General features: G+C 35.4%; 4 protein-coding genes across 4 annotated transcripts; 2 read left to right on the top strand and 2 right to left on the bottom strand.

Moving 5' to 3' along the window:
- Nucleotides 1-892: 892 nt before the first annotated feature.
- LOC140986022 (serine/threonine-protein kinase PCRK1-like) lies at nt 893-3,838 on the top strand. The gene is made up of 5 exons (XM_073453968.1): nt 893-1,139; nt 1,839-2,240; nt 2,609-2,869; nt 2,960-3,082; nt 3,214-3,838. The coding sequence occupies exons 2-5, from the start codon at nt 1,866-1,868 to the stop codon at nt 3,706-3,708; spliced, it is 1,254 nt and encodes a 417-aa protein (XP_073310069.1). The 5' UTR covers nt 893-1,139; nt 1,839-1,865; the 3' UTR covers nt 3,709-3,838.
- A 3,936-nt stretch (nt 3,839-7,774) lies between these two features.
- LOC140964265 (high affinity nitrate transporter 2.4-like) lies at nt 7,775-10,622 on the top strand. Its single transcript, XM_073423933.1, has 3 exons — nt 7,775-8,596; nt 9,127-9,242; nt 9,913-10,622. Exons 1-3 carry the CDS (start codon nt 7,775-7,777, stop codon nt 10,568-10,570), a joined length of 1,596 nt encoding a protein of 531 aa, XP_073280034.1. The 3' UTR covers nt 10,571-10,622.
- Nucleotides 10,623-11,486: 864 nt separating this feature from the next.
- LOC140986017 (cell division control protein 48 homolog D-like) lies at nt 11,487-16,047 on the bottom strand. Its single transcript, XM_073453960.1, has 9 exons — nt 15,838-16,047; nt 15,578-15,743; nt 14,736-14,964; nt 13,846-14,612; nt 13,475-13,696; nt 13,319-13,390; nt 12,931-13,212; nt 12,485-12,844; nt 11,487-11,978 (listed from the first exon to the last, which is right to left on the bottom strand). Exons 1-9 carry the CDS (start codon nt 15,864-15,866, stop codon nt 11,688-11,690), a joined length of 2,418 nt encoding a protein of 805 aa, XP_073310061.1. The 5' UTR covers nt 15,867-16,047; the 3' UTR covers nt 11,487-11,687.
- Nucleotides 16,048-16,597: 550 nt separating this feature from the next.
- Nucleotides 16,598-18,932, bottom strand: LOC140986013 (UDP-glycosyltransferase 86A1-like). The gene is made up of 2 exons (XM_073453947.1): nt 18,225-18,932; nt 16,598-17,757 (listed from the first exon to the last, which is right to left on the bottom strand). Exons 1-2 carry the CDS (start codon nt 18,742-18,744, stop codon nt 16,739-16,741), a joined length of 1,539 nt encoding a protein of 512 aa, XP_073310048.1. The 5' UTR covers nt 18,745-18,932; the 3' UTR covers nt 16,598-16,738.
- Nucleotides 18,933-20,469: the final 1,537 nt, after the last annotated feature.

Below are 20,469 nucleotides of genomic sequence, written 5' to 3'. Positions count from 1 at the left end.
CAATCGCCCGATCCTCGTACAAGAGTTGGCTTCGGAAGGAAAAACCCAGTCGCGCAAAATGTTGAAAAAACAAATTCGAAGACAAGAATATTAAATTATCTATCTTTGGAGTATGTTAAGTTATATTTATGATATTTTAAAAAAAATATGTATTTTCCACGAGTTCAGTTAGACAATTATAGCTTCCCTCAGTCTCATTTCTTGGAACCAACATCTTGAAATTAAAATGATTGATTAGGACAATGATGTCCACCAATCTTAGTCCTTTGTCCCTCGTCGCCGAGGTTAGGTTTTAGCCAATTTTGACTTGACCCATGAGTCCTACCTAAAAAAGTTATTTAAATAAACCGGTTCTAGGCTGGGTACTAGTGATTTGGGAGAATGGATGAATGTTGATACTTCTAAATTTATAAATAAGCATAGTTATATAAACTGAAATTAAAAGTGAAAACACCAATACTATTAATTAACTTTATAAAAATTCAAAACGTCTTCGTAATACATGACATAATATCCGCAATGATATGTCACACCCTATTCAATTTATTTTTATTTTATTATTCGACGCCCGATAATCATATGACATATCGATTCTTTGAAAAGTTCCTATGATGGGTTGGCATACTGATTATTGCACATTATTTTTTGGGCAAAAATTTGTGTGAGACGGTCTTACGGGTCGTATTTTGTGAGACAGATCTCTTATTTGGGTCATCCATGAAAAAGTATTACTTTTTATGCTAAGATAATTACTTTTTATTGTAAATATCGGTAGGGTTGACCCGTCTCACAGATAAAATTTGTCAGACCATCTCACAAAAGACCTACTCTTATTTTGAACAAGATTTCTTAATTTAAAATAGATATATGACATCTATTTGTACGACTCAGAGACTGGAAAAAGTATATTAGTGGTGACAATACTGTAGTTTTTTGAGTTTTATTTCTTGGGATCAGTATCGGTTTTTTCTGCGTCAAAGACAAACTTTGAGCAACTTGTAGCGTGGACTTTATTTTCACTGACCGCCATAGTCTTCTGCTGCGATCGTTTTTTCATGGTTGATTTTTCTAATCTTTATTACATGCTTTAAAGGCATCGAGAATCCTAGTTCCGGACATCATCGGATTACGGACAAAAGGTACAATCTTCTAGAGATACGTGCTTGAGAATTTAGTTTGGTGTTCTTGGATTTTTCCTCGTGATCTTTTGCATAGTTTAGGACATAATCTTGATTATTATGTTTGAGTCGCTATTTTTATCTCATAGATTTCGAGCTTGTAGACGGTGGTACTGTCGAAAATCTGAAAATTTTATGTGTAATTCACCCAGCCCCCTCCTCTTCTGGTTTGTTTTGATCAATTAGTTTAATTAGAAGAATTATGGATGGGCCTTACTGGGATTTCTGTTTGGTGATTCAAACGCACTTTACCATAAAAAGATTTAGTGTTCACTGTTTCTATATTCACGCGCAATATTCACGCGCAAGAAAGGAAATGAAATGCTTCGATCTGTGGTCGCGGGTTCATCTTTTACACTTTTTACATGCGACGGATGCTTGGTGCTGCAGTTAGTGCAGCTAGTTTTGGTTAATGGAGCTTGGGATGCACTTGGTTTTTGGCCTGGAGACATTTGTGTTCATTTGGAAAAAAGGGGCAATATCCCAGTTGTTTCCCTTGTTGGATCCATTTTGCTAACCAGAACTTCTGTTTGATTTCTGTTTTGCTTGTAATGTTATTTGATATAATCTTTTGAATGTGTGGCATGTTTTCGGATATTCTGTCTGGTTTCTGAAGTTGTGTCCTTCATCTGGTTAATTAATTATTCCCTGAATTTTCAGGGAGTGGTGCTACAAACATATAAATCCATGACGTGCTGCCAGTTCTTCAATAGAGGGAGAAATAACGAACCACAGACTCCAAGGCTGAATTCGGTTCAGTCCTCATTCACCGATCATGAACAGAGGAAACAAACTGAATCTGGACCTAATTCAACCAGTGAATCGAATCATAACACCAATTCTAGAGGCAATACTCATTTGCCAAATTTGTACGAGAGACCAAATAGTCTCAGGGTGTTTACTTTTCCAGAGCTGAAACAAATGACAAAAAATTTTAGTCACTCTTCCAAACTTGGGGAGGGTGGATTTGGGTCTGTTTATCAGGGCATTATGAAGAGCTCGGAAGATCCAGCCAAGAAACATGCAGTGGCTGTAAAACAACTCGGTAAAAGAGGGTTGCAGGTCTGTTCTCTTTCATACACTTTTTGTAAATTTAATTTGAAGTTTTATTGATCTATTCTATATCGACAATATCAGTGCTGTATATCCCAGTATCGATTCTATCTTAGAATGTGAATATTGTGAATGGTGGTTGTTGGGAAGCAACGGTTGCCTCTAATGTAATCTGTCAAACTCAAGCTGTGTCTTTATCACTACTTAAAGTTATCACTTTTAGCAAGTGAAAAATGATGATCCTCTTGTTGTTTGTATGTCTATGCTATTGAATTTTGTTAACTGCTATATCGAATCGAAAATTTTCGATGGCATACGAAATGTTTGGCCAACTTGGTGTATAATGTGAACAAGCACTTACCACTACTACTTAACAGGGTCACAAAGAATGGGTGACAGAAGTTAATGTTCTTGGTGTCGTCGAGCATCCAAACCTCGTTAAGCTCATTGGCTACTGTGCTGAGGATGATGAAAGAGGAATCCAACGGCTCCTGATTTATGAATACATGCCTAATGGAAGCGTGGAAGACCATTTATCAATTAAATCAACAACACCCCTTTCGTGGACTATGAGGCTGAGGATTGCCCTCGATGCTGCCAAAGGCTTAGCATATCTTCATGAGGAAATGGATTTTCAGGTCATTTATGTTTACGTAGTTCTCGATTTTGTTGTCTGTTGTCTCGTTAAAATATCTCACTCTATATATATACGTATTGTGTGTATCCAGATCATCTTTAGAGATTTCAAATCATCGAACATTCTCCTAGATGAGCAGTGGAATTCTAAGCTATCGGACTTTGGGTTGGCTCGCTTGGGACCTCCAGAGGGACTAACTCACGTATCAACTGCGGTATGCCCAATGACAGTCTATGTCTCTGTTATCGGAGTTGGATCAAATAAAAAAAATCTCGGAGAAGAAGCCTTACTATTGAATTTTTATCAAGTTCAAAACTTCCTTAATGACAAATCATGTATCACCAGGTTGTTGGGACCATGGGATATGCAGCTCCGGAATACGTACGAACTGGCCACCTCACGTCAAAAACTGATGTTTGGAGCTATGGTGTCTTTCTATACGAACTCATTACAGGCAGACGCCCACTGGATCGAAACCGTCCCAAAAGTGAGCAGAAGCTCTTGGAATGGGTGAAACCATACATATCAGATGCCAAGAAGTTTAAGCATATATTGGATCCGAGACTTGATGGGAAGCAAATCCTTAAATCCGCACACAAGCTCTCTCTCGTGGCTAACCGTTGCTTGGCTAGACATTCAAAAACACGGCCAAAAATGAGCGAAGTTCTTGAAATGGTTAGACAAGTTGTGGACACGTCCGCTGGTCCAGCCAGTCCGCTGTTACCTTTGAAAACTAAAGATCATATGAAAAAGTTAAAGGAAGCTAGCAGCAGAGGCGAAATTCCAGATGGTGGATCGTTGATTAGTGCGTGCTTATCAAAACTCAGGAAGGTCTCTTGACATTTGAGAAAGGCATTCAAGTCCTTGTATCACACGAGAGAATACGTATAACACAATGACTGGGTTTCTTCAACACTGGAAAGAATAAACTTGCTGAGTTGTGAATTCAATATAGAAACGCTCAGGAATGCATTTTAGTGTCATTCTTTAATCTGGAGTAGAATATCATAATATAATTACTCGATAATATTTTTATTTTTAAAATATTTGATTAGGATGTTAAATATAATTGAATAAATAATAATATATCTGATCTGATTAAATTTGAGATAAAATAATAAATTTTAATTTCGTTGTTTTCAATAAATGATGAATATAAATAAAAAGAATATACAAAAGATAATATCGTAATTTAGTTTGATAATTTACTTAATATAAGATAAGATAAACAACTAATGATTTGATTAATATGAGATAAATAATCAATATATAAAATTGCAACCAAATATTTGATTCGAATCAATAAAGTTCTAAAAAATTATATTTTGGTTATATAATTAGTACATTTCTATTTTTGGTCATGTTATTCATCCATTCATAATTTAAGTTCATTTATTTGCACTTTTTTCAATTTTAATCAGTTTTCGTGGAGTGCAGATGTGATATTAGATACATCATTAATTGTTCGGCATTACATCATCACTCCCGTGAAACGGATGACAATATTTGCGATTCAATTTATCCGATCTTTTATGAAAATTCTTACTCCATAATCGGGGGATGTCAATTTTCTCCCTAATCAAGAAAGAATCTGATACCCGACTCGAATGGAAGAAGGTATGAAGAGATTTTTTAAATAAATAGGTAATCGAGTATCATGTTTTTTGAATGATGTGTTTATATATATATATATATATATATATAAACACACACACACATATTTATGTATTTATTTATATTAAAAAAAATATCGATTCTATTTTTTTTTTTGAATGATGGTAGTTGGATGTAACGAATAAAAGTATTAATATAAAGCCAATGTAATTTTTGAATGATAATGTTGTTGGAATAAATTATTTTTAATATTTTGTTATTTCTTATATGTTGTTTAGTTTGCTATTTTTTTATATTTAATTTTTTTTTCTTATTTTTCTCTTAAGAATTTTGTAAATAAGTATAATTTTATTGAAATAATTCGAATTTGAAAAAATACAATTGTAGGTAGTAATAAGATATTTGGGTATGATATGGATTCACAGTTCTATAGTCAATTTCAGGTTACGGAAAACATATAACACTGATTTATTTTCATAGTAGCATTTGCATGAGTTCTTTTTGGAAATCGAAAATTTTCTGTGATGAAAAAATTGTTAGTAGATCCATTAGAATTTTGAGATTGAAAGAAATGTAACTTTTAATTGCTATTTCTTTCAGTTTTCTATTAGTTTAAGTCCTTTCATATACTATATGAAATATTTTAAGAGTAACTGGATAGAAATGACATACAAAAGAAATTTAACAAATGTAGAGGCACAATTTACATTGAAAACCTATTTAAGTCGAAGCAATGAAAAGACCGCCAAGCCAACGGGAGAAATTATTTTTCTTTCTAATAATTGAGAAAATTAAAAAAATCGCCCCGTAAATTAGCCTTAATAAGTTTTTTATTCTCTAATTTATTAAAATTTGATCTTAGTGTGATACATTGGTTTTTTTGCACATTTAATCCGATTTTTGCCAGATACTGATACGACATTGTTAGAACACCCACATTGAGATGTTAAATGCGCATTATATTAAATGGACATTATAATACCCATTTAACACCTCATCTCTATTGTGAGTGTGCATTATAGAGAGAGGGGCGTTCATTCCCCTCTTCCTATTTTTTTTGTTTTTTATTATTTTTTTTACTTTTTTTAATAATATTTTTTTTTACTTTTTTAATACTTTTTTATTTTACTTTTTTTTATTATTTTGTTTATTTAATTTTTTTTACTTTTTAATATTTTTTATAACTATTTATTATTATTATTATTATTATTATTATTATTATTATTATTATTATTATTATTATTATTACCATCAATTTTGTAAATTAAATTCGAATTAAATTATTAAAAATCTAAAAAAAAATTTAACGGTTAGTTTGAAATCCTTTTTATAAATACCCACCAATGTGTACACATATTTTCATTCAAAGTCACTACACTCTTCAATTCTACTCTCTAACATTCTACCCATATATCTATTTTTTAAGTTCCAACAATCTTATTTTCTATCTGCAATGGATGAAAATAATAAGACATTTTTTACAAATTTTTTGAATTCTACAAACATCCCGCAAGAATATTCATCTTCCCAAAATCCACAAATTCCAACCAATTATCAATACCCACGTCCATTTCCAAATATGCCGTTTCCTCCACAAAATCTTCAAAATTTCCAAGGTTTTGGAAATTCAATGAATCATCCGAATTATGCCCCTCGCTTCCAGCCGAATATTGGCAAAACATGAGTCATCCGTATTTCACACCGCAGGTTGTTCATGGATATAGTACCCTACACACAACTGTTATGCCTTTCACATCTCCGATATCAAATGAACCTGCAACTCCGACTTTTGTCCCGGAGACGCAACTTTCCGATCGTGAATCTCCAAATCTGAAGTTAAGAATCGACGCTTGAAATTGAAGGAGTACGAAATCTTGAACAAAGGCACCTCGCAGATGATAGAGGAGCATCTTATCATACATGAATATCTATGTCAGGATATTAGGCCGAGATAGAATATCTAAACTATTTACTCAAAGTTCATTTTTTAATTAGTATTATTGTATTTCCGAGTGATTGTAATTTTAAATTATTGTATTTCTCATTTCGATTAATGTGATTTTCAATTATTATCATCTCGGCAAAATTGTCATTGTAAAATATCTGTTGACAACTAGCCGTTTCAAAGTAGCCGTTGGAACATCTAGAAAATGATTTAAATATTGTAAAACATTTGTATTTAATATGAAAAAATTTTAAGATGATTGAGTGGACTGTGAGATCCATAAATAATGAGTATTAATGTTAAAAGGAATGTGGGTGAAAGAGATATGTTGTTATTATAAGTATGTGGCAATGAATCCCACGATTTTTGATAAGTTGATGAGTGTTGTAACAACCCACCATTACAGATGCTCTTAGTATTAGTAACACAAACAAAAATCTGACTAAATGTGTAAAAAAGATGAATTTATTAAACTGAGATCAATTTAATTATTATCAATTAAGATGACAAAAAATTTACATTAACTAACTTTTATANCAACAAATTTAAAAAGCTCGAATAATACGATGACAAAAACGAAATAAAATTCTCAGTCATGAGGTAGAACTTCCAAATAACTAATGAAAATTGTGACGACAATTATTAAAAAAAGTGAACCTTTGAACGTACGAAAGGGTAAAGTGCATGAAAAACTTCGAAAGTATATATATATGCGCCTAATGTGTCTGTCTCCATTCTATATATGATAATTGACAATAATTGGCTTGTATCGTTTAAATAGCAACAAATGAAATAAAAACAAGCACATAAAAACAAATCCTTCCCAAGATTTTGTGATTTTTTAACAATCGCATAGTCATCAATCGACATAATTAAAGAATTTCCATTATTAAAATACTTAAATTACATAGTAAAAATTTATTTAAGTGATATTACTTATTTTGGATCTGTCTGGGAACTATTAATATTAGAGTAGGTCTCTTGTGAGACGATCTTACGAATCTTTATCTGTGAGACGGGTCAACCCTGTCGATATTCACAATAAAAAATAATACTCTTAGCATAAAAAGTAATATTTTTTCATGGATGACCCAAATAAGATATCTGTATCACAAAATACGACCCGTGAGACCGTCTCACACAAATTTTTTGTCAAAATATTAATATTTGTTAAAGAATTAAATATCAATAATTGTGCTGTTTTTGAAGATTTTATAGCATTTTTTTTAATGTCATCATACTATATATAAATATGCCAAGGTCCTGCAAATCATAGACCCCTTCATCTATAATTTCCTCTAGCATACGGAAAACAGAAAAAAAATTGAATTAATTGCTTGATTTTTAATGGCTGAAATAGATCAACTTGGCTCCCCTGGAAGCTCCATGCATGGAGTAACAGGAAAAGAACAGACCTTCGCCTTCTCTGTATCCACAGAAGAAAAAATTCCCTCGAATTCGACTTCTAAAATATTCACCTTACCAGTAGATTCGGAGCACAAAGCCACGGTTTTCAAAATCAATTCCTTTGCAAATCCCCATATGACAACTTTTCATCTCTCCTGGATTTCATTCTTCACCTGTTTCATCTCCACATTCGCCGCAGCCCCCCTGATTCCAATCATTCGGGACAACCTAAATCTCACGAAACACGACATAGGGAACGCAGGCATAGCATCAGTCTCCGGCAGCATTTTCTCCCGGCTAGTAATGGGAGCCGCCTGCGATCTGCTTGGGCCGCGGTATGCCTGCGCGTTCTTAATCATGCTATCCGCGCCATCCGTGTTCTGCATGTCGTTTGTTTCGTCTGCGGGAGGGTATACTGCTGTGAGATTCATGATTGGATTTTCCTTAGCTACATTCGTTTCTTGTCAGTATTGGATGAGTACTATGTTTAATGGGAAGATTATCGGACTGGTCAATGGGACGGCGGCTGGGTGGGGGAATATGGGTGGCGGTGTGACGCAGCTTTTGATGCCGCTGCTTTTCGAAGTTATCAGGAGATGTGGGGCGACGCCATTTACGGCCTGGAGGATTGCTTTTTTCATCCCTGGATGGATGCATGTGATCATGGGATTACTGGTTTTAGGGTTTGGCCAGGATCTTCCGGATGGAAATCTTGAGACACTGCAGAAAAAGGGAGATGTTCCAACAGATAAATTTTCTAAGGTCACATAATTTGCCTCGATATTCTTACAAGTTTTTCGCCTATTCGTATAAATCAAATATAATAACTATGATGTCAGGAAATATATTTCACAAAATGAAACTTCGAATTTAAATTTTCAAGTTAAACACTGCAAAAAATAGGAGCTGAAATGCGTTTTTGCCTATTGATGAGGGAAGAAAAGATTGACGCCAAGCCCTTCATAATTTTAAATATATTGCTAAAATTTTATGTTATTCTTACTGGACGTCCCATAATGACTCGAGTGCACCTCTTTCAAAACTATAGCTTGTTTTGTTTTCATTGTTTACATTTCCGATTCATTTTATAGAAATATGATCTTCTTTAGTTACAAATACAATTTATGGGACAAAAGTTTCTATAATTATAAACGGTTAGAAATCGAGTAACCTTACTATATAATATGAAATTTGATCGTATATATAAGTCAAATCTCGTTGTTTTAGACACACTGGACATTAGCATGAGGGAAGGGAAAATTAAATAAATCTGCCGGTTGCTTCTTGTTCAGGTTCTTTGGTACGCGGTAACAAATTACAGAACATGGATTTTTGTTCTTTTGTATGGCATGTCACTTGGCGTCGAGTTAACGACGGATAATGTCATTGCAGAGTACTTCTTCGACAGGTATCAAACAATTTATAAGTGAGTACTTCTAACAAGGGTTGGAATTTGGACACAAAACTTATCGAGTCGGAAATCGAATTTTTTTAATTAAAGGGGGAGATAAAACAAAATTTTCAAAAAAATAAGTATAAAATATTATTTTTCTTGCTCAAAGGGCCAAAAAAAAAAAAAAACACAACCATTCTCCTCTTCCCTACTATATGATCTGCCTCTTCGTCTTGGCATTTCTTAGCATGGGTGATTCATTATTGAAAAAATTTCATATTGCTCTCCTTCATCTTCCCTCGACTAAAGTCAAGCTTCAACCATATTTTTTTCATGTTATTTATAAAATTATTATTGCATATTTGCGTATATAATCTCTAGCTTGATATTCTGTAATTTTTTATTTGGTATCAAATTTTTATTAGTTCAAGATCTTTAGTGAACAATTTCTTTCATTATAATTAATTTGGACTTGATCTTTATTTGTTGTCCACCAAATAACGGATATGAATATCTACGTTTTAGATATTCCTATGTTCCTCATTGTACTAGTTCTATGTCTGAAACACAGTAAAATTTTAAAATATTTTAATCTATTCGAGCTTTTGGGGTGACTGGATTCCAAGATTTTCGAACATGCTTCTTAATTTGTTTCCTTTCTCTTTTTCTGATTAATTTTTTCCAGGTTTGATCTCAACCTTCATACAGCCGGCACCATAGCTGCCACCTTTGGCATGGCCAATATAGTATCCCGACCATTCGGTGGTCTCATGTCCGACACAGTCGCACAGCGGTTCGGCATGCGGGGCCGGCTGTGGAACCTCTGGATTCTGCAAACCCTAGGCGGAGTCTTCTGTATTTGCCTGGGCCAAGCCAACACACTCCCACTGTCTGTATCATCCATGATTTTTTTCTCTATTTTTGCACAAGCCGCATGCGGAGCCACTTTCGGTATCATCCCCTTCATTTCCAGGCGATCTCTTGGAGTCATCTCCGGCCTCACGGGCGCCGGAGGAAACTTTGGATCAGGATTAACTCAACTACTGTTTTTCACTAGCTCCAAGTACTCAACCGCGACAGGGCTGAGCCTGATGGGGATTATGATCGTGTCCTGCACGTTGCCGGTGGCAATGGTGCATTTCCCGCAGTGGGGGAGCATGTTTCTGCCGCCAAGTAAGAGGCGGAGCGAGGAGTATTATTATGGAAAAGAGTGGACTACGGAGGAGAAGGAGAAGGGGCTGCATCATGGGAGTCTTAAGTTTGCAGAGAACAGCCACTCGGAGAGAGGCCGGCGGGTAGTTGCCGCGTCTACTCCTCCAGATTCAACTCCCGCTTGCGCGTGAAACACTTGTTATCTACATATTATATGTAGATAAAAATAAAAAATATTACGATTATACAGTCATTTGGCTAAATATGCTGAACATACTTGAAAATTGAAATATATATATCATAGTTTGTCAAATATATAAATATTGTATTTTGACCTACAAAATTCTATTCCAAAAGTAAAGTTGACATCATCAATTAAAAAATATATGTATATTTTGGAAAATGTGTCTAAGTTTATTAAATGTTATCCAAATCAACAATGATTAAATATCTTGAGACAATAAAATAGTATTTTCAAAACAAAATTTAATGATTCTAGTTGTATATGTGTATAGCATAAATATTTCGAGATTAACATTGAATAAATATCTCGATTTAAATATATATGTATAACATATATATCTCAAATCAGCCTTTTTAAATGCATCCATTTAATTATATGTTTATAATATAAATATTTTCATTGCTTACGTACATTTTTAAATACATTAATTAAAAAATCAATCATCATTATTATTATTATCAGAGTTGCTATTTCTTTTACTGATGTATTAAATTTTAGAAACTTAAGACATACAACTTGAAGTGGTCCTCTCACCACTATTTTGTGAAATTTTAATTCTTATATTATCAACTCATGATATCAATTTTCGTTAAAATGTGAAGTACGTACAAAGAAAATTACACCATATAAATAATAGACAAACAAGACCAAAAACTGAAACTGCTTATTTGTCATTCGAGAAACATGTAAAAAGTTTTGAATGGAAGTGACTGCTTTAAGAATACTATTTGTCAATACCGAAAATTGGCATCAGACCCTTTTAAAGAATATAATTTTCTCAAGATTTCCAATACTGATGGATATGGAGAAATATAGTAAAAAAAATTGAAAAATTAGGAAGAGAATTCAGGCTTATTATATGATGCATTATAAGAATTTTAATTTAGAAACCAACATTTTAACAGAAGACAAAACAAGTTTAGTATGGACTAGTACCCAACTGTTACGTTTGTAAACTTGTAATAAGCATCAAGTTGACGAGTTCGAAAAGTTGAACTCAACAAACATACGTATCCCATTGTTACGGACATAAAATAAGATTCATTAAAACTCAAGGAGACAACCTAACTATAAAGATCATCTTCATCAGCTGCACCAGCAGAAGATGCAAAAGGATCCGATGCAGCAACACCGCTGCTATTCTCAGCAAACCGGAATTCAGTACCAAATCCTCTAGACTGTTGCAACGTCTGAGAAAATGCCTGGTACTTACGAATGTCAGCATCGCTCACGCTCCTCCGAGCATACTTCATCGATTCCTCAAAATGTGCTGCCTTTATCTCAGCCACCTCGTCTTCGACATCCTCCTCCATGGCCTCCGGATTCTCACTTCTCCTCCTCTCTTTTTCAATATCCTAAAAGGCAAACTCAAGAATTCAATTCTGTATCTCACAAATATAAATCATAAATAAATTGTTATAAAACGTATCAAAAACTTAACTGACTTTAAGGCCGCAAGACAAATCTTTCCAAATTATATAGCGATATAAAAATGTTTCCATCATTTTCCCACACAGCAATCAACACAGAACAGTAAGGGAAATTATTGTAGCCTAATAATCTCTCTCCCAAAAATTGTCCCATCTTGTCATCCATAGGAATCGGATACATGAAAATTAAGATCAATTGAGGACTTGAACACTAGAAGCCATACTAAAATATACAGTTATTAGTGAAAATATTAGTAAAAATATACCTCAAATTTTCTTAAAATAGTAAGAGCAGTTAATTAGCCACGTTTAAATTGTTGGTACAAACAGGATAGTATGTGTAATTGTAGCAGTAAATGGTTATAGAATTCACTATAAAGTAACGAAGAGCCATACTTATCCAGAACACAAAGCAACTGGAAAAGACAAACCTTTTCAATGTTCTCTCTGATAGCATATTTGCATGCACGTTGGCATATTTCTGTGATGTCGGCACCACTAAACCCTTGAGTGTATTTAGCAAGGGCTCTTAAGTCCACATCTTTTGAAATAGGTGACTTTCTTAAGCTCGCTTTGAAGATTTGGTGGCGTGAGTCCTCATCAGGAAGAGGGATGTAAATCAATTGATCAAGACGACCGGGACGTAGCAGCGCAGGATCAATTATATCTGGTCTGTTGGTAGCGCCAATAATGAAAACCGTTTTCTTGGCATTCATGCCATCCATTTCGGTAAGAAGTTGATTCAGTACTCGGTCAGCAGCACCACCACCATCTCCTGCACTGCTTCCTCTCTGAAAGATAAAAAGAATCCAACTGTGTGAGACAGAAAAAGCATACAGCGTGGATACCACAGATACACATTGAAAGTGAAAAGAACCTGAGTTGCAATTGAGTCCAATAAATAGAAAAATAGGACACAAGGAGCAGATTGACGAGCCTTGTCAAAGATTTCTCGAACATTGGCCTCACTCTCTCCAAACCACATAGTAAGCAATTCAGGACCCTTGACACTGATAAAATTGGCCTGACATTCATTGGCAATGGCCTTGGCCAGTAAAGTCTTTCCACATCCAGGAGGTCCATAAAAAAGAACTCCCTTAGAAGGTGACATGCCAAACTTTTCAAACTTCTCAGGATGCTCCACTGGATATTGAACAGTCTGCAAGAAAAAATGGTGCATCAAAGAATGAGTTAACTTCCAATCTAGCAAAACGTAGAACTAGAAATTTAAGACAATGGGCATCAATATCTTGAAACACAAATACCTCTTGGAGCTCACGCTTGACATTTTCAAGACCTCCAACATCTTCCCAGCTAACATTAGGAACTTCAACCACCTACAACCCTCAATGATGCATTAATTAAGATGTTGGTCAAGATGAAAAATTCAACAAACAAGGTTCAATAGGAGTTACACATACTGTTTCACGTAGCGCCGAGGGATTGCTTGTTCCAAGAGCGGTCTCAAAATGTTCATTAGTAACAGCCATGGAGTTCAGTATTTCTGCATCAATGGAATCGTCCTCCAAGTCAATCACGTCCATCTTCTCCCTGATGCATTGAAGTGCAGCCTCGGTGCATAGAGCAGCCAGGTCTGCACCAACATAGCCATGTGTGTTCTTGGAAATTTTTTCCAAATCAACCTGCAATATCATCAGAGATTAGATTGGCAGAACAAAATAAGCGATAAAGTAGCAAAAAATCATCAAGATTTCAGATGGTTAAGAACAAAAGCTATGATAAGTACAGAAGGTATTAAATTCAATGAAAAGATAGAAAATTTGAGCTTTACATCTTCAGCAAGTTTCATGTTCTTTGTGTGGATACGAAGTACTTCAAGACGCCCAACTTCATCAGGAACACCAATGTCAATTTCCCGATCAAATCTCCCGAACCTCCTCAGAGCAGCATCAATGCTGTTGGGACGGTTTGTGGCACCGATTACAATTACATGAGCGCGAGATTTGAGTCCATCCATCAGCGTCAGGAGTTGGGAAACTATCCTTCTCTCAACCTCTCCATGTGTTTTCTCTCTCTTGGGGGCGATTGAATCAATTTCATCGATAAATATGATGGATGGAGCATTCTTCTCAGCTTCCTCAAATGCCTTCCTTAGATTGCTTTCACTTTCTCCAGCCAATTTAGACATTATTTCCGGTCCATTGATGCAAAAGAAGAAAGCACCAGTTTCGTTAGCCACAGCTCGGGCTATTAAGGTCTTTCCAGATCCTGGAGGTCCATAAAGTAGTATTCCTTTTGGAGGCTTGACACCAATTGATTTAAAAAGCTGTGGGTGCCTAAGTGGCAGCTCGACCAACTCACGAATTTGAGCCATTTGTTTGCGAACGCCGCCAACATCGTCATAGCCAACATCGTCCAGACGATCCTCATCCTCCCTTTTTACTGGCTCTCCCTCACAGAATATTTCAGTATCAGGGGCAACAACACAGTATTCTGAAGGATCAGTCTCAATAATCTTGAACTCCACGCTTCTCATTCCTCCTCTCACAAGAAACAGGTCGCCTTTCCTTACCGGTCGGTATGCTTCAAGGAAGTATGCTGTGTGGACGATAGGAAAAGTTAGACATACCATAAAAATAAGGGGGAAGCAACTTCCAATTGGATATTTTCCAGATTAATTTCATACACGAGAGACCTAAATTAATAAAATTAGGAACTTACGTTTCAGGTAAGCATCGAAAAGATTTCCTGTAACCCCTTCAATCGTATCGTCTACTGGAAGAATGTGGACTCGCTTCCCATATTTCACATCAGCACATTGATGGACAGAAACCACATCTCCAAGCCTAACCCTAAGGTTGTTTCTAACAACCTTGTTCATCCGAATCTTGGGTTCATCACAAGTATCATCAGCAAGGGCAATGCAAATTGTATCCTTTCTTTTCTTACCCTGTATCATGATTTGAACAAACTACTAGGAAATAAACTCTAAAATAACATATAAATAAATCCATGTAATATAACTCATAAATTGGATTCTTAAGATTCCAAGTGGCAGCAGGAAATGGTGAAATTAATTTATGGTAATAATATCTAAAGTACCAATTAAAGCACAAGTCACTCTGTAAATTACAAGACAGAAAACAAAAGCAACTAAATTTAAGTTGGCCATGGTATACGAAACAATTTGGAAAGTAGAGTTCAATCACTGTTAATGAAAAATGCATCACCAATAGCTTTGGCGATAACGCAAACACAATTTGTGAATACACAAGTTGCAAAGATGCACCCCGTATGAAATTGTTAAATCAAACACCAAGAAATCAATATTTAAATAACAGCAGTTGTTACTCAAACACCGATAAATTTTGCTTCAAGCCACTTTACGATATACAAAATACAAATAGCAGAATCACAGTAGCCCAGCTACGATTTCCAAATTCAGAGTATCCTACTCCTGCCACTCCCTCTAAAACTCAATTCAAGGACAACAGAGAAAAAGGCAACAAAACCCACAAAATTATCCACACCAAAATTCTAAAACGAGGGGAAAAAAGGTAAACCTTGATCAAGATAGTGTCTCCCCGAAAAAGCTGAAGTTTTTCCATAGTTTCAGGGTGAAGCGACACCACAGAGTTATCATCATTGATAGCCTCATCAACCACTAATCGATTAGCCGCCTTCTTCCTCTCCAGAATAGCGGTACTGAAATCCCTTTTCGTACCTTTCCTGCACACAAAAACAGAAACCCGAAAAAATTCAACAAAACCCAGGAAAAAGAACAAGTATCAACACAGATCTGAGAATGAATAGAAACACTTACGAATCGGAAGATTCGGCTTGATTGCTCATGATGTTCTGAAGCAACAATTTTCTGATGCAGGTGAGAGATTTATGGAAATTGTGCCGGGGCAAGAGAATATCAATCAAACTTATATGGAATATTTCTTGTTGAAAAAGAAAAGGTAGATAATAAAAATAAAAATCGTTGCTTTGTGCCTTTTTTTGACGGATGCTTCCTTAGATGAGGCGTATTCGAATACTAAATATCTTGGGACTGTAAAAACCCTTGTTCTAAAACGGCGTCACATAGCAGGACGGAGAACTCATCTACACGGTCTTTTATTGTAATATATAAATTTTTTATTTTTTTAAAAAAAATTATTTCACTTATTTTTTCATCAATTTATATCATATAAAAATAAAAAATATATAATTAATTTTGAATTTGAATCCGATATAAAAAAAATTATCCTAAAAATACAGAGATAAACAAAAAATATTAGATATTTAGATAATTAAAAAAAAAAAAACCAATATACGTCTGCGATATTTTAGAACCCTGGTGAAAAATAAAATTTCCAAGTTAAATTGAGGTTATTCGTGTCCTAGAATGTTCCTTAATCTTAATTAATTATTCATTAATAATAAATAATGAAATATGGCCAATATTTCCGATTATTTTGAATTTTTTTAATTCAAATGTTAACATTCCTGAATTGATGTGCAACTCCGCAATCTTGGTTATCCACATCCAAGAAAATCCAAAACATATATGTTAATTATATATAAAAATAAATCCTTATAAAAAATTATCTCTGAGATCCCAACGTTAATTGAACACTTCCACAAATTTTTTATTACACTAAGTTCAGTAGCAAAAAACATCCTCTACATTTATAATGTCAAGAAAACAAGCTGCACAGGAAAAACTATTTTGCTGTTTAGCACCGTGAGTTACGACAGAAGCAAGATTCAATAGCTTGCTGACATAGATTTACTCCATTGGGAACCCAAACATGATTTGCAGATAGATCCTGAATCTCAACACTAGCTCCTCCTTTCTTCTGCATTTGAACCTTAATTTCTTCCATGAACAAGCTAAAGTTCTTCTCCGACGATCCATCACTCGGCAAGGCGTTTTTCGATGTTCTCCTCACATCCATGACTGCGCTCCTGAGCTCCTCAGAACTCTTCCGGCTCATCAAATATTTGATCTTTTCTGCAACTTCTTCACGGGTGATCGTCTCCCTCTCGCAAAGATTAATGCCAATCCTCCAGTCGTTGACAACTAGTTTTCGGTTCGTGAACTGATCCGTGAACAAAGGGAAGCAGATCAAAGGAATGCCGCACCATATGCTTTCAAGAACGGAGTTCCATCCACAGTGTGATAAAAAACCTCCAATGGCACGATGTGAGATCACTTTAATCTGGCTGCACCATTGAATAATCAACCCTTTTCCTTTCATTTCGTTTTCGAATCCAGCTGGTAGAAAATCAGTCTCGTCGGAGCTCACAATATCAGGCCTTACAACCCATAAAAAATTAACCCCACTTGCTAATAGTCCATGAGCTATCTCCCAAATGTCCTGTCTACTAGTGGTGTGAGCATGGCTACCAAACGAGACATACAGAACCGACCCGTCAGGCTTCAAGTTTAGCCACTGTGAACAATCTGACTCAGACCACAGGCTCGTGGAAACCGTCTGATTTGTGAAGCTAGAGACAATAGGACCAATAGCATAAGTAGGCTGTTTCTTGTGTAGAGCTGAAAGTGTTTGGGATTCGAGTTCTTGAACTGTGTTGCAGATTATGATATCAGCTTTCTTTATGTCCTCAAACGCTCGGTAAATCACCCGATGCACCACCGTCCATATATCTGCAGCTTGGAGGTATGACATGAGATCGGTTGGCTTGATGGCCTCAACTCCGGGTAAGTAGTGGATCATGTCCTTCCTATTCTCTAATAGTCACAAGCACACATTCTTTAGTTAGGCGAGGAGGGCTGACGTCTCAACAAACAAAAAAAATGCCAAACTCTATGCATAAGTTCTCGATACTTATTCCACCCACATTGTTGGCAAAATTTAAATTCAAGGTAGACCAAGATGAGCAAGGACTAGACCGGTGACGGTGGCCATTCCAGTTCAATGACAGTTTCGGGTAAAAGGCATGGTCGTCCATACAGTTATAACAACGTTAAACAGCTAAAAAAATTGAAAATATTTTTAAAATATATATCGTAATAAATAAAAAACTATATATTGATCGGTCACGAAATTTATCAAATCGCTTCAAAGCCATAATCTTGGGTCTGCCAATATTTCAATTACTTGCCATACAAGATATATGAAATCGACACAAGACAAGGCTAAAAGGACCATTAATATCCCACAGGAAACCAAGAAACTTGAAAAACAGAGCACTCACCGGCGGAGGCGAAGTGGCCATTTTCCTTGAGCAGGTCCAGATGATAATACAAAGACAACACCAAAGCAGGCTCCGTCCAAAACGAAACATCCACCAAACCATGCTTCCGCGCAATCTCCGAGGCCCAGACGTAGAAAGTATCCGCAATCAAGCACGTAGCAGGCGGATCAGACTTGCACAAATCCGCCACAAGCTCGTCGACGTGCGCGGAGAAAACGTGGAGCAACCCCTCGACAAACTGATCGTGGTTCAAAGATCTGTCAAACGAGAGGGGAAAGCCGTCGGACACCGTGGCGTAGCGGATGTCCAGCCCCGACTCCCGAGCTTTGGTGAAAATGTCGCCGCCGTTTGTCCGCAGCTGGGCCCTGGAAATCCTGTAGTGCACGGATTGCGTGTTGACAAAGGTGATTGTGAAGCCATGAGACGCTAGCTTCATGGCTAGATAAACGAAGGGGTTGATGTGGCCCTGGTACGGGTAGGGGATCATTATGGCGTGCGGCCTCCGATGGGTTCCGGCCATTTCTTGCTTGTATGGTGTATTTGGGATTTGGGTTTCAGGTGGAGAGAATGGAAAGGGGAAAATACATTGAAGCGTCGAAAATTTGGTGAGTATTTCTGTGTGTAAAATGGCAGCGTCTTGAGGCAGAGGAGATGAGAGCTGTCTCTGTCTCTCAGCGTTTACATCTGTCGGAGAAAGGGGAAAGAAATAAAAAGGCATATGATTGATTATGAAGTTTCTTTTTTATTTCGCTTTTATTAATATATAATATAATAATTTAATCAATTAATGTTATTGGCTAACTAATGTTATTGGTTATTATGGATTTAAGATTTTGAATTGTTTAAATAATATGGAAATGAAAACAAGGACATTTAATTATTTTCATTTTAAAAATATTCATTCCTCACCTTTCATATCAATCTATATTAGAGCGTGGCAAAATAGAAAACCCATATTTAATATATATAATATATATTAGTTGTCTTTTGAGTATATAAAAGTAAAGGTCAGTGATTGCCGATTGGGTAAAAAAAAAAAGGCTTATAAAAATTAATGGGAATTCATTTTTAAAGGGAAAATAAAAAATAATAATAGTTGTGGAGCATTCAATAGAGTGGGAAACCCCTCTAAAATAGGATACAATAAATCAATTGCCCAAAAATAGAATATTCTTTTCTATTCCCTTTACAATTAAAAAAAAAAAAGACCAGAATAAACATGAGTAGACATATGGCCACTGGCTGTCTTTTTCTTCTGAAGTCAATTTATTTTAGATAAAAGTATGCAATAACCTATTGCATATTAAAACAATATGGGTTTTTTCCCTGAAATTTCGTTGGAAAGACCACCTAAAAGGTCAAGAAAATGGTTATTGTGGTATGAATTATGATCAAATATTTTGATTTTATAGTTAAATGACACGAAAAAAACAAGCAAACTCCAATATTAGAATAACAAGGACATCAAATAGGACACGAGCACCAAAAAACGACGACCAACACGACAGGTAGATGGTTCATAAACCATAATCAAAACTATCTAAAAAGGTTACGGTTAAAAGTCGAGATTTCTTAAACCGTGTAACGGATGGTTCCGAATGGTCGGATATTGTACTTCACTTAACTGGCCAGTTCTAATTTGGTTTCGACTCGAATATCTCTGTTAGAGATCTTTAGTTTAATGTTATTTCACGGCCTATATTTCAATCTCACTTTTTAATCATCATTTGGTAAAATTATATTATGTTTTTGATTACTTATAGCATGTCTGAAATCTAAATTTCAAGTCTGTGATTAGATCTTTGAGATGGATCGAGATCCAAAACTAAATTTCAAGTATGTAACGATATATTGAGATAGAAATTCAAATATAAATAACTCACACCTACTTTTTTTTAAAAGAAATTATTGTGTTGATCAAAATTTAAGACCGGGGGAAGTAGGTAAGGCCATAAGGGGCCAAAGCAATAATGTGGGGTGGATTTCTTGAAGCGCTAAAACAATTTTAAAACAATATTTTAGATCAAGTAAGTTAAAAGATGATTAATATATGTGAAATAAGTATTGTCGGAAAGTATAGTATCATCAATTTATTAATAAAAAATTGATGGCTAATGAATTGAATATTATTGGGATTAATCTTTTTCTATGGTGGATCCCTTCACAGTGAAGAAATTGCAGAAATGATGGAGGTTTCATGGGGTTGGGGACGAAAGGTGAAGAGAATAGATCATGCACAGTGCAC

This window comes from Primulina huaijiensis, chromosome 1, assembly GCF_012295235.1.
Source record: "Primulina huaijiensis isolate GDHJ02 chromosome 1, ASM1229523v2, whole genome shotgun sequence".
Classification (NCBI taxonomy): Eukaryota; Viridiplantae; Streptophyta; class Magnoliopsida; order Lamiales; family Gesneriaceae; genus Primulina; species Primulina huaijiensis.
This window is presented reverse-complemented; position numbering and strand designations above follow the sequence as displayed.